The sequence below is a fragment of the Notamacropus eugenii genome, chromosome 1 (assembly GCF_028372415.1).
Source record: "Notamacropus eugenii isolate mMacEug1 chromosome 1, mMacEug1.pri_v2, whole genome shotgun sequence".
NCBI lineage: Eukaryota > Metazoa > Chordata > Mammalia > Diprotodontia > Macropodidae > Notamacropus > Notamacropus eugenii.
In genome coordinates, this window is record NC_092872.1 from 265,961,858 (window position 1) to 265,974,186 (window position 12,329).

The following is a 12,329-nucleotide window of genomic DNA, read 5'->3' on the forward strand; positions in this document are numbered from 1 at the left end:
CAGCTCTCTTTGTGGTGGCCACAAACTGGAAATCAAGGGGATGCCCATCAATTGAGGAATGGCTGAATAAATTGTGGTATATGAATGTAATGGAATACTATTGCGCTATAAGAAATGATGAACAGAAAGACTTTAGAGAGGTCTGGAAAGATTTATGTGAACTGATGCTGAGTGAAAGAAGCAGAACCAAAACTTTGTACACAACAACAACCACAGTGTGTGAGGAATTTTTCTTAGACTTAGTCCTTCATAGCAATGCAAGGACCTAAAAGATTCCCAATGGACTTCTGAGGCAAAATGCTTTCCACATCCAGAGAAAGAACTATGGAAGTGGATCGCAGAATGAAGCAGACCATTTTCTTTTGTGTTATATTTTGTTTTGTTTTGTTTTATGGCTTTTCCCATTCATGTTAATTCTTCTATTCAACATGACTATGGTGAAATTGTGTTTAATAAGAATGTATGTGTAGAACCTATATAATTGCAAGCCATCTCAGGGAGGGAGTGGGGAGGGAGGGGAGGAAAGAGGGAGGGGAAACAATCTAAGATATATGGAGATGATTATAGAACATTGAAAACAAATAAAATAATTATTTAAAAAAAAGAAAGGGTCCCTGAAGCCGGGGACTGTGGTCACTACTGAGGAGATTGTCTCTAGCTAAGCAAGGCTCAGGATTACCCTAACAGGAATTTCCAAGGACATCACAAGAATTGTCAAGGTCTCCAATTTGTTCAAAACCCAATTACCCTGGACATTTGACTACAAGGTAAAGACAGGCTTTCCCCTTAAACTATTTAAACTTAAATAGTTGTATGTAGCTATATAATCTTTCTTGGAGACATTGGGTGGAGGTATTTTAATACTTAGAAATGGAAAAAGGGAATGAAAATGAAGAAACATTTAAATTCTAGCTGTTGTAAATTAGAGGTCATTGATATCATATCTTTTTTAAAAATTTAGAGAGGCGGGGTGCATAGTCATAGCCTTGGAGCTAAGGAAACCTCAGTTTATAGTCTGTACTTGCTGCCACCTGTCATACTCTGGACAAGCCAAAAATCCCTCTGCCTTCTGCCAGTTGCTAATTCCTTCCCCTATCGGGTAGCTTTGTGTATATTTTGTATGTTTATAGTGGTTGGCATATTGTCTGTCCCATTAAACTGTAAGTTGCTTGAGGGTAGGCACAGACTCTTTGGGCTTTAGTTGCCTCCTGTGTGCAATGGAAAGAATAATCCTTGTAGTGCCAACCTTCCTGGGATATTTATTGAGAGGCTCAAAGTACATGATCACCTTGAAAGTGCTATATAAATGTAAATTTTTATAATTTATACAGTTTTATTCACTAGGGATACAGAAAGGCCTAGCCACACATTTCCTAACACAGATTAGGATTCAATCCCAGACACTTAGTGAATAGCCCAGACTTCAGTCATTACCATGGCAAGGTGGAGTGCCTCCTAGCTCCTGATTGACCTGTTTACTTCAGTAGTTCATGAATCCAGAATTTCATCAGTGAAGCTATGTCCTCCACAAGCTTATCTTGCTCACACACCCGCCTACAACTCAGTAGATCACCTCTGTGTATTGCTGTGGCTCACCAAATCCATCACTTCCCAATCAGTCTTCTGGTAACGTTCCTCTTGAGTTAGGGTTGTCTCATAAGGTTGGCAGTCCCACAACCTGTGACTATTCCGGGTCACCTGAGCAGAAAGGCACCATAATCCAGGGGAAAAAGTGCTGGATCTAAAGGCAGTAGACCTGAGTTAAAATCTTACATCTACAATGTATGATCCTGGGCAAGTCAAATCAACTCTGTCTCATCTCCTCTCCCTGCCTCCACTTCCATATCCAATCTGTAGCCAAGTCCTGCTGGTTCATCTATGGGACATTCCTTGTATATGACCCCTTATCTACTCTGGCACTGCCCCCAGCCTGACCTTCATCACCTCACTCCTGCACTGCTGGACCAGTCTTCTGGTGGATCTCCCTGCCCTAGTCCTGTCCATGCTAAACTTATTAAAATGATCTTCCTAAAGGCAGGTCTCAACATACCACCTCCCTATTCATCAAATTCCAGTGGTTCCCCTAGGACCTAGGATCAAACACAGAATCTGGTTGGTTTTTCAAGCCCTTCATAACCCAGCTCCTTTTCAATCTTCTCACCTTTTATTCTGTTCACTCTGCATTTCAGGGACATCAGCTTCCATGTTGTTCCTCACCCAAGACATGCCGTGTCCTAACTCCCAGCATTTTCACTGATTGTGCCCCCATGCCTGGAATTTTCTCTCTCATCTCCACCTCCTGCCTTCCCCTGCTTCCTGCATGTCCCAGCTTTCAGCTGGGAGTTTATTTTGCATGGGGTTTTTTTTCCACCTTCTACAAGAAGCCATTCCTATGCCCCTTAATGCTAAAGCCTTCTCTCTCTCGATCACTTCCAAATTATCCTGTATATATTTTGTCTATACAAATGTTGTCTCCCCCATTATACTGTGAGCTCCTTGGAAGCAGGGACTATATTTGCCCTTCTCTTCATCTTCAGCATTTTGCAGAGTGCCTGGCACATAGTGGGTACTTAACAAATTCTCACTCACTTGACTTGTTGATTTCCCCTCTCTGGACCTCAGTTGCCTCATCTGTAAAATGGGGAAAGGGATGGACTAAATGATCTCTGGAAACCCTTTTGACTTTAAATCTATAATCCTATAAATCCTATAATCCTATAATCTATACCACTATGAGACATCATAGGACTTTGATGAAAATCCCTGCAACATAGTACTGTGAAAAGGACACTGACTTTGGAGTCCAAGGACCTGTGTTCAAATTCTTCTTCTGTTACTTATGACCTATGTGACCTTGGGCAAATCATTTTCCTTAGTCTCAATTTCCTCATTTGTTTAAAAAAAAAAGTGGGGGAGGTAGACCACATGGTTGCTAAGTCCTATTCCAGGTCTAAGTCTGTGGTCCTATAATGTCCCAAATACAAATGGAAGAAAAGATCTGCAGCCCTCTCTAACATAGGGATTGTCTTAGATGATGACTATGGTCAGTTTTGCTACTAAAGGACTTGTGCTTCTCATCTGCGGAGAAACCCAGACTCCTAGTTCCAGCCAGATGACTCCATTTATTAAATTAGCCATCTCTCTTTCACTGTAAGTATGTGAAATCAGGCAAAGGAAGATGGGGCCCTCAATTCCTAGAAAAACCACTCCCCATGGGCAATGGCCTTCCTGTCTAGCAGCCTCAGGTCCTGGAGGCAGAAGCATTGCTTGGGTGCACCCTGGGAGTCCACTGCAGAACTACACAAATCAGCGCCAGCTCCAAAGCACCCATCAACCTCCACACAGATCCACTGAGATGAACATGGGGGCAGAGAGTGGGTAGCAAAGCAGATTTTCCCAAACAGCTTCACTGTGAGCTAACACAGACATGTGGGTGGTAAGCAGGGGCCCTGGAACAACCTTCTAAAGGCACACTGAAGCAGCAGCAGTTTACAGAGCATGGTAGCACTCTGAGACAGTAGGAATGGTGGCTTTAATTCAGCACCTACTATGTGCCATAATTAGGCACCTACTATGTGTAGGGCACTGTACTAAGAATGGGGGGAAAAAGAAAAGCAAAATGCATAGCTTATATCATATTACTTACTGTCTCAGGGAAGACAGAGGGGAAGAAGGAAGGGAGAAAAATTGGCCCTCAAAACTTTAAAAAAAAATGAGTGTTAAAAATTGTTTTTATATGTAATTGGGGGAAAAATAAAATATTGTTTTAAAAAATAAAGCAAAACCAGTCCGTTCCCTCCAGAAGCTCACATTTTAATTGAAAGACAATATACAAATAGCTAGGTATATAAGACCTACATAGTGTAGATGAAAGTAATCTCACAAGGAAAGATGTTAATAAGACAGGACCAGGAAAGGCCTCTTGCAGGTTTATTTAGCTTAATCTTGAAGTAAGCCAGAAAAAAGTGAGGAAACAGGGCACTGGGGACAGTCAGAGTGGATGAGGACGGGCAAGATTTAGGTCAGTAGATCACAGAGTCTATGGAAGGGAACAAAGTCTAAGACTGAAAAGGTAGGAAAGGCCCAGCTGATTGGAGGTTTTAAATGCCCAATAGAGGACTTATATGTAATCCTGGAAGTTATAAGGAGCCACTGGAATTTACTGAGTAGGGGGGAGAGTGATGTTTTTCGACCTGCTTGGTTAGGAAAATCAATTTGACAGCCAAGTGGAAGATGGACAGAGTGGGAAGGACAGGAGTCAGGAAGACGAGTTAGAAGAACATTGCAATCATCTGGGAGTGAGGTGATGAGGGTCTATGCCAGGGTAGTATCTGTGTGATTCAAGAGAAAGGGATATTGTAGAGGTAAAATCAACATTTCTTGAAAACAGACACGAGATATGGGGTGAATGAGAGTGAGGAGTTAAAGGTGATACCAAAGACCTAAGGCTGACCAACAATGCTAGGGAGATTCAGAAGAGGGGAGGGTTTGAGGGAAAAGAGAATGAGTTCGATTTTAGACATGTTGAGTTTATGATTCTTCAACCTGGAAAGCATCAAGAATTGGCCCATTTTCAACAAGGCACTTGGCAGCTGGAGATGGGAAGACAGCTACAAGGAGCAACAGTTCTGTAGATAAGGGAGAGAGACAGGGGCAGTCTTAGGACCGTAAGGTCAAGATGAATCTTTCTGCACTTGTCATGTAGAAAGGAAGGTTTGGCCACCCATCGGTGTTTCTAAACAACTAATCGTTTTGTTTTTGTTTTTTTTAAAATAATCAACTGATCAACATTTATTAAGCTGCTACTATGTTCCAGCACTGTGCTACGTTCTGGGGATATAAAAAGAGCCAAAAGACAGTCTCTGCCTTGAAAGAGCTTACAGTCTATTGGGGGGAAGACAATACCTCAACAAATAGATACAAATCAAGCTAGAGACAGGATAAATAGGAAGTCATTCAACAGAAGAAAACACTAGAATTAAGAGGGGTTAGGGAAGGCTTCCTGCAGAAGACAAGATTTTAGCTGGGACTTAAAGGAAGCCAGAGTGGAGGAGAGAGTTCTAAATATTGGAAACAGCCATAGAAAATGCCCCGAGCCGAAAGATGGAATATCTTGTTTGTGAACAGCCACGAGACCATTGTCCCTGGATCAAAGAGTAGAGAGTAATGCCAAAATACCAAACAGAGTGTTTTGTATTTACTCTCCCAGGCACTACGGAGCCTTTGGGGTTTATTAGGCAGGGGTACAGCACCATCAGATCCATGTTGAGACAAATCACTTTAGGTATATTCCTAGCAGAATATAAACTCGTTGAGGGTAGGCACTGCATCACTTCTGCATTACTTCTAGCAGCACTTCTACATTATCTACATATATTCCATATCATCACTTCCTCTAGCAGCTAACACAGCATCTGGCACGTGGTAGGTACTTGTTGGATTGAACAGAACTCTAGAGCTATACCAGCTATGGGTGGTTGGATGCCAAAAAGCTTATGAAAAGAGGCAGCCCCATCTCTCCAGTTTTAAATAATTTGCTAAGGTATTCTGCCTCACCACATTTAAGTTAACCTGAAATGACATTTTTTCACAATTTGTTAAATTACTCAGATGCCCACCACATGCCAACTGCTAATTTTCTCTTTTCCATTCCTGAGAATCAATTTCATCACCCATGTTATTCATTTTAGTACAGAGAGGATGCCCAACATAAGGACTAGAGGGTCAGCCTCAGAGCTAAGAAGAATGGGTTCATGTCCCCTTTCTGATACAGATTAGCTACAACTGGGTAAATCACTGAACCACCCAGGCACCTAAGTAAGACACTCTAAGTGTATTGCCACATCTACATGAATGGAAGGAAGTTTCTGTAGCACAAGATTCCCACACAGATAAAAGAGCTGTGGGTTAAAAAAAAAAAAGTTATAGGTTGGATTTTTCAGGACAACTTGGGTTCAAATACTAACTTTGATACATATTGGCTGCATGATCCTGGGCAAGTCACTTGATATCTCAACTCCCTTTGATTTCTCAAACTTCAAACTGAAAAAAAAAGTGCTAAACTATATTAATAAAAGGAGTTTTCTTGCCAAGAAATCATTGGTCCAGACCATCTAGATCAGTCTTTCTTAAAATGTCCTTTTTAAGGTTATAAACCATGCTACTTTTTCCACACCACGATTTTTTTTTCCTGTTACATTTGTACTGGGGGCAAAGATTTACCAAGCCATATTATAAAACCACTATTTAAAAGAGGCATTAACATACGAGAAATTTCATTTTCCAGGGCCTTTTTGCGCTTTCTCACACAGAACACTCCATTTTCCGTCTTCGTGCTTTGGACGCTCTCCCTTCTTACTTCCCCATCTCTTGGAATTCCTGGCTTCCTTCAGGACTCAGTTCAAATGCCATCTGCTGAAGGATGCCAGGCCCAGCCAGACCCAGGGCTAGCATTTTCTACCTCTACTGTTACCTATTCAGTATGCACCTTCTGTACTTATATGCAAGTTGTCTTCCCCATTAGAATGGAAATTCCTTGAGGAAAGATGTTTTTTCTGTTTTTTCTTTGTATTCTTAGCACTTAAAATGCCCAAAACATAGTAAGCACTTAATAAATGTTTGTTGATTGGTTAATGGGAACCCTTTCTTATTATATTCCCATGCTTAGCACACAGTAGGCACTTAATCAATGCTTTTGAACTTGATATTTTATCCTGTCAAAGCCCATGTACTCAGGATGATCAGATGATCAGAAAATGACTTCTTTTTATTTCATGAAAGGGATGCATCTTCAAGAATGACAGACATATTTGTCATTTTTTCTAAACCTTCATGTAAATTTACTGCAAAACATTTATTAAGTGCCTACGTACAAAGACTACAGCATAGAAATGGATTCTATGATCTTGTAGCTCACTGATTCCCAAGTGCTTTAGAATGTTGATATTCTGTTGCAGTTTATTTTGTAAAGAAAAACTTCCTAAAAATAATAATATTGTATTATATTATATTATGCTATATTATATTATGTATTATATTATATTAGACTATGCTATGTTATTTTGTGTTGTATTGTGTTATGTTATTTTGTGTTGTGTTCTGTTGTGTTATGCTATTTATATTATATTATATATTATCTTGCCTAATAAAGGCATTGAGCAACTTGAGATCAGGGAGAGATTCAATGAGCTGCCAGTTCCTAGAGAACTTCAAGGAAAAGCTAAACAATGACTTGTTAGGATATTTCTTGAAGGGAATTTAAGAGTCAAATGTGGGTTGGGCTGGATGACATCTGAAATCAGGAGGTGGCCCACACCTGGGATCAAGGGATTTGGGTCAAAATCCTATCTCTGCTCCTTATTACTTGTGTGACCTTGGGCAAATCATTTCACTTTTCTGGGCCTCAGCATCCTGATTGGTAAAATGGTACGGTTGGATTCAATGGTCTCTAAGTATTTTCTGACAGTGGATCTAAGATCCAATGGTCTCTTCCACGTCTGAGAGCCTGATTCCTCCTCCTGAAAGTTCAACAGATCATAAATACACTTGAAAGAATCTCTCATTTCATTGTTGAGGGTAGCCCTTCAATCAAGGCAGAAGCTACCAACCCAAAGCCTTAGCAGTTTTCATGAGTTGCAGTGGGACTAATTACCAGACAGTCAAACTCTGGTGGTAAGCCTATGAATTTAGCTAGGATAGACAAAACTCAAAATCTTTTCTTCCCACACTCAGTCTTTCTTCCTGCCTACCCAGCCTTTATATGTGGGACATAGTTTACATATCCTATATATGATACTATTTAATATACATAGATCTGGTCATGCCATTCCTCTCCTCAAAAATCTTCAATGGTTCCTTCCTGCCCCCTCAGCAAAGTTCAGACTTCTTAACCTGAGATGCAAGGCCCTCCCTCCACTGTCTGGTGCCACTCTATCTCATGGTATTCTCCTCTATGTAGTCTCCAGCCAAACTGTCACCTCAAACACTCCTTGACTTTTCCAGCCTCCAAACCCTTGCTCCTGCTGTTCACTGTCTGGAATATCCTGCTCTTCCCCTTCCCACAGGCTGAATCCTTTAAAGCTAAATTTAAAGTTAAAGAATTTCCTGATTCTGCTCAAGGCTGACCTTTCTCCTTGGATTTCATGTGGCACTTTGTTTTGCACCTCTCCAAAACCCTAATCATGTATAATCTTGGGCATTATGATCGTCTGTGTTTGTGCATCACACACTTCCAAGACCAAAAGGCTCATGAGGAGTTCCATGAACTCCTTCTAGAAGGGAAAGGAAGGAAAGAAGAGGGGTGGGTAGGGAGGGTAAGGCAGAGGAGATGGGGAAGAGGACTGTGGGACCTTGAGCAAATCAGTCAATTTCTCTTGGTCTCCATAAAATGAAGGGATTGGAGGAGATGACCTCTATTCTCAACTCTCTGCTAGGTACAGTGGAAAGAGCCCAGGATTAAGGTTCAATCATTCCTTTGTCACTACCTTTATGACTTCCAGCAGGTCATTTTTTGATTTGATGCTCTATGATCTATGAAATCAGACTTGGCAAACACTAGCTTAGCATATTTCCTCCTTTCTGCTCTCCCAGAAACCCTGACGCCCTCTGGTATAAGTACAGCATGATAAATCGCTCCCACTCCCCCAATCTCCAAATGGTGATTAGCATCACGAAAGGCCTGATGCAGGCATGGATCCTGACGCGGGGTTCTATTAGCTGCAGCTCCCGGACTTTGCTCACAGCAGAATGTGCATTAGGAAGTAAAAGCTTTTTGACAAAGCATCTCACCAGAGAGACTTCGATCTAGGCCAGGGGATAAATATAGCCAGAGAGACAGACCATAGACAGGGACAAAGATGTTTTTGGGAAGCCTTGAATCATGCTCTGGCTCAGACAAGCAAGCTTTGTGAAATCTGCTTAATAATCCCTCTTGCCTGGCAGCCAGCTGTTCTCAGTGGCAAGCAATTCAAAATTCAGAGAGACCAATTTAAAGGAGCCATATGAATGATTTACTAAGAATTTCCCCTAAATCGTTCCCCTAAATTGGTGAGGCAGAAGCATCATTCCTAGTATACTAAAGCAGAGCTAATGTGTATTTCATAAGATCATATATTTAGAACCAGACGGGACCTCCAAAGCAAAATTCTTACAAAAAATATGTATAGTCAAATAAAACAAAGTCCCCACTGACACATGAAATAAAAAGTATGTCTCATTCAGCATCTTGACTCTATCACCTCTCAGATGGGAGATGGGAAGTAGGAAGCGTGTATCGTTGTTGTCCTTTGGTATCATAGTTGGTCATTATATTTATCAGAGTTCTTAAGTCTTTCAGAGATGGCTTGTTTTTGTTCCACTTTTGTCTTTATTAATGTTCCACCCACCCCTCGTTTTATAGATGGAGAAACTGAGGCTCAGAAGGCTGATGCGCTTTGGCCAATGTGACATAGGGAGTCAGAGATGAGATCTGAACCTGGGTCATAGAATCAGAGATCATCATTCCACAGATGAGGAAACTGAGGCTCAAAGAGGTTGTAACTTGCCCCAGGTGACGTAGGAAGTGTTTGAGTTGGGATTTGAACCCAGGCCCTCTGACCAGCTCTAACACGCCTTCCTCTCTACTGCTTATGATGCTTTCTACTCACAGAGTCTTTCTGTATTCATTTACAAGGAGAACACAATCTATATCTGTACACACAGTCTCCGCCTAGGCAATCCAGACAGGCTTATCATTTTCAAAGTCCTCTAAAAATAGAGTTTCATGGGAAAGGGACAAAGAAATGTAGGGCTTACAACGTGCTGCTTTGCTACTTGCCTCTGTCACTATGGATGTAAAGTTATCTGCAAAGTGCACGTGGCTGGCCAGCTCCTCGGGGTTCCTGAGAAGTTCTTCCTGGTCGATATGATATTCTGGTACGGCGCCCACCAGCACAACGAGCATCGACTGGCAGGCCACATAGATCTGAAATAAGCACATGTAAATGCTGATATCAGACTGAGAATCCACTGAAGCAGGTGCATTTACTCCCCTTTCCTAAATTCACATCCAGAGAGAACTGGCCTGACTTTCATTCATTCCAAGAGCTGCTGGCACCAGGCACAGTGCTAAGTGCTGGGAAGACAGAGAGAGAGAATCAAGACCCAGCAAATGACATTCACTCCTGAGTTATTCCTGGTTAACATGAAGGCCAGTAGGATGAAAGTTTCATTTGTTTCTAAGGATCACAGCTTTCACCAAACCATCTGGAGTCCTGAGGGGATGGGGAAAGCATTGAATTTAGAATCAGAGCACAGAACTGTAACCATGGTGGGGTGACAAGGGCTTTGACTGTCCCCACCCTCTCTGTCTCACAGAATGATAGATCCTGACCTAGAAAGGACCTTAGAGCTCATGTAATTCAACCCCTTCATTTTACAGATGAGGAAACTGAGATTGAGAGCAGATAACTGACTTGCCCAAGATTTGGATCCTGGTCCTGACTCCAAAGTCAGCACTCTTTCTATTGGACTATCCTATCTAGATTATCTATGATTATAGTAAACCTACAAGTAAAAGAAGAAACTTCCAGCTGCTTAGTCCGACTCCAAATGAGAATAGGAACCTTAAACTACTTGAGCTGCTTCCCTCAGACCCTCTAGGAAAAAATTCTAGAGCAGGTAAGTCTTATTTGGGATACTGCTCCTCTTAACTGGCCTGACTCTGCTAAGGTCTGGTTTCTTGATGTGGCATTCTTTTTCTTTTCCCAACTGTTCCTCTTCCCACCCTCCCCCAACCCCATGTCCTCCTTAGGTATCTTTCTTCTTAGCCCCTCCTCACAAGGTCATACCTAGAACTGAAGCCAAGTTATCTTGCCTGTTTATGGGAGGAGATGGGGCGATAATAATTCCTTCATCTTACCTCCTCATCCCCTAACCAGAATAACAGGTGTTGGGAGTCTCAGGAAAGGGGAGTCAAGAGTCACATGAGTAGAAGGAGGTGTCATTAAGAGGGCTGGACTTCCTTGATTCAAGGCTAGTCTGGCCACTAATTCCTTCTTCAATTCAAAACTGACCAGTCCCACCAACCAGAATAAGTGAAGCCCAATGGGTTGGATTTCATCTCTGCCACTTTACTTATATGATGCAGGTCGCTCCACATCTGAGTCTGAGTGTCCTCATCTGTAAAATAAAGAGATTGAATTGCATGCATGGCCTCTAGTGTTCCTTCCAGGGCTGAATCTATTACCAGGGTTAGTGGGCTATTGGGACCTGAAGTCAGGAAGACTGGACTTTGACAGTTGTCTAACACAATGATTTCAAACTCAAACTCTCTCTCCACACATGCATGTATATACACATACATGTGTAGATGTGTACCTATATATGTGCATACATGTATGTATGTCTATACATCCCTTCAGGTAGCATTCTGCCTTAGAAAATCACATATTAACATTATCTATGTTCCATGATATTCTTATTTAATTTGCTAAAAGCTCCTCAATTACATTTTAATCCAGTTTGGGCTGGGTTCTGGTTTGCTGGGCTGCATTCCACCTGTGGGTCTCATACTTCTGGTCTAGACACTTACTAGTTGTGTGATATTAGGTGAGTCATTTAACCTGTTTGTATGTTTCAGTTTCCCTATCTGTAAAATAGGGCTAATAATAGCACCTACCTCACCTGGCAGTGGTGAGGGAACCTATGTGAAACACTGTGTAAATGTTAAAATGAGATGTAAATACTAGCTATTATTATGCTGGCTGTTATCCCATGATTGGAGGACCTTTGATTCAAAATATACTTCTTTGAAGTGGGGAGGGAATGGAGAAGGTCCTCTCCAAGGATGCTCAGTTCTGGCCTAGAACTGGGAATGAAGAAGGAAGGTATGGTATTGCCTCCCTTCAGTCCTCAAGAATGCTCAAGGACTCTGGCATGTGAGAGGCACCAAGACTGGGCATGGAAGGCAAGGGCAGAATGGAAGGACTGTCTTCTGAGAGCTCCTCTCTCTGCCTCTTCTCCCTCACAGGGTGTCACTCTAGCTATTTCATGAGGCTTGTGTTTGTCCTTTGTTCTCAAAGAGGACCATGATATCCAGATGATGGCATGACTTGCAGTTGACTTTGATTTGAGTGAGAGAGGGCTGTGCAAAATCACCAGCCTCACCTTATTCTCCTGAGCCATCTGGATCCAGTGGCCTGATATTCATCAGGACAACTGGAGATAGCCCAGGATGCAATGGGAGACCTTGGCCTTTTCAGGTTTAGGTCTTATCACAATCTTACTTTGAGTGAGATACACCTATTCAATGTATAGGCTTCTTTAAGTTACTCAAGGAATGGCCCCTTAAT

At 41.8% G+C, this 12,329-nt stretch overlaps 1 protein-coding gene and 1 long non-coding RNA gene across 7 annotated transcripts in view; one reads left to right on the forward strand and one right to left on the reverse strand.

Moving 5' to 3' along the window:
- Positions 1-12,329, reverse strand: part of LOC140517508 (solute carrier family 22 member 15-like) — a 229,343-nt gene that overhangs the window by 200,458 nt on the left and 16,556 nt on the right. For 3 of the 6 annotated variants that reach the window (XR_011971612.1, XR_011971613.1, XM_072628841.1), the window contains exon 2: positions 9,815-9,961. The exons of 1 other annotated variant lie outside the window; for it this stretch is intronic. Coding sequence is in view for 3 of the 5 variants with exons in the window: in XM_072628841.1 (XP_072484942.1) it covers positions 9,815-9,961 (147 nt within the window). In the remaining 2 variants the exon portion in view is untranslated. 2 more of the 6 variants (XM_072628842.1, XM_072628844.1) reach the window with 2 other exon arrangements.
- Positions 10,476-12,329, forward strand: part of LOC140517510 (uncharacterized) — a 56,370-nt gene continuing 54,516 nt past the window's right edge. Inside the window, exon 1 of the long non-coding RNA XR_011971614.1 lies at positions 10,476-10,656. This is a non-coding gene — a long non-coding RNA (uncharacterized lncRNA). The remainder of the gene's footprint in view (positions 10,657-12,329) is intronic.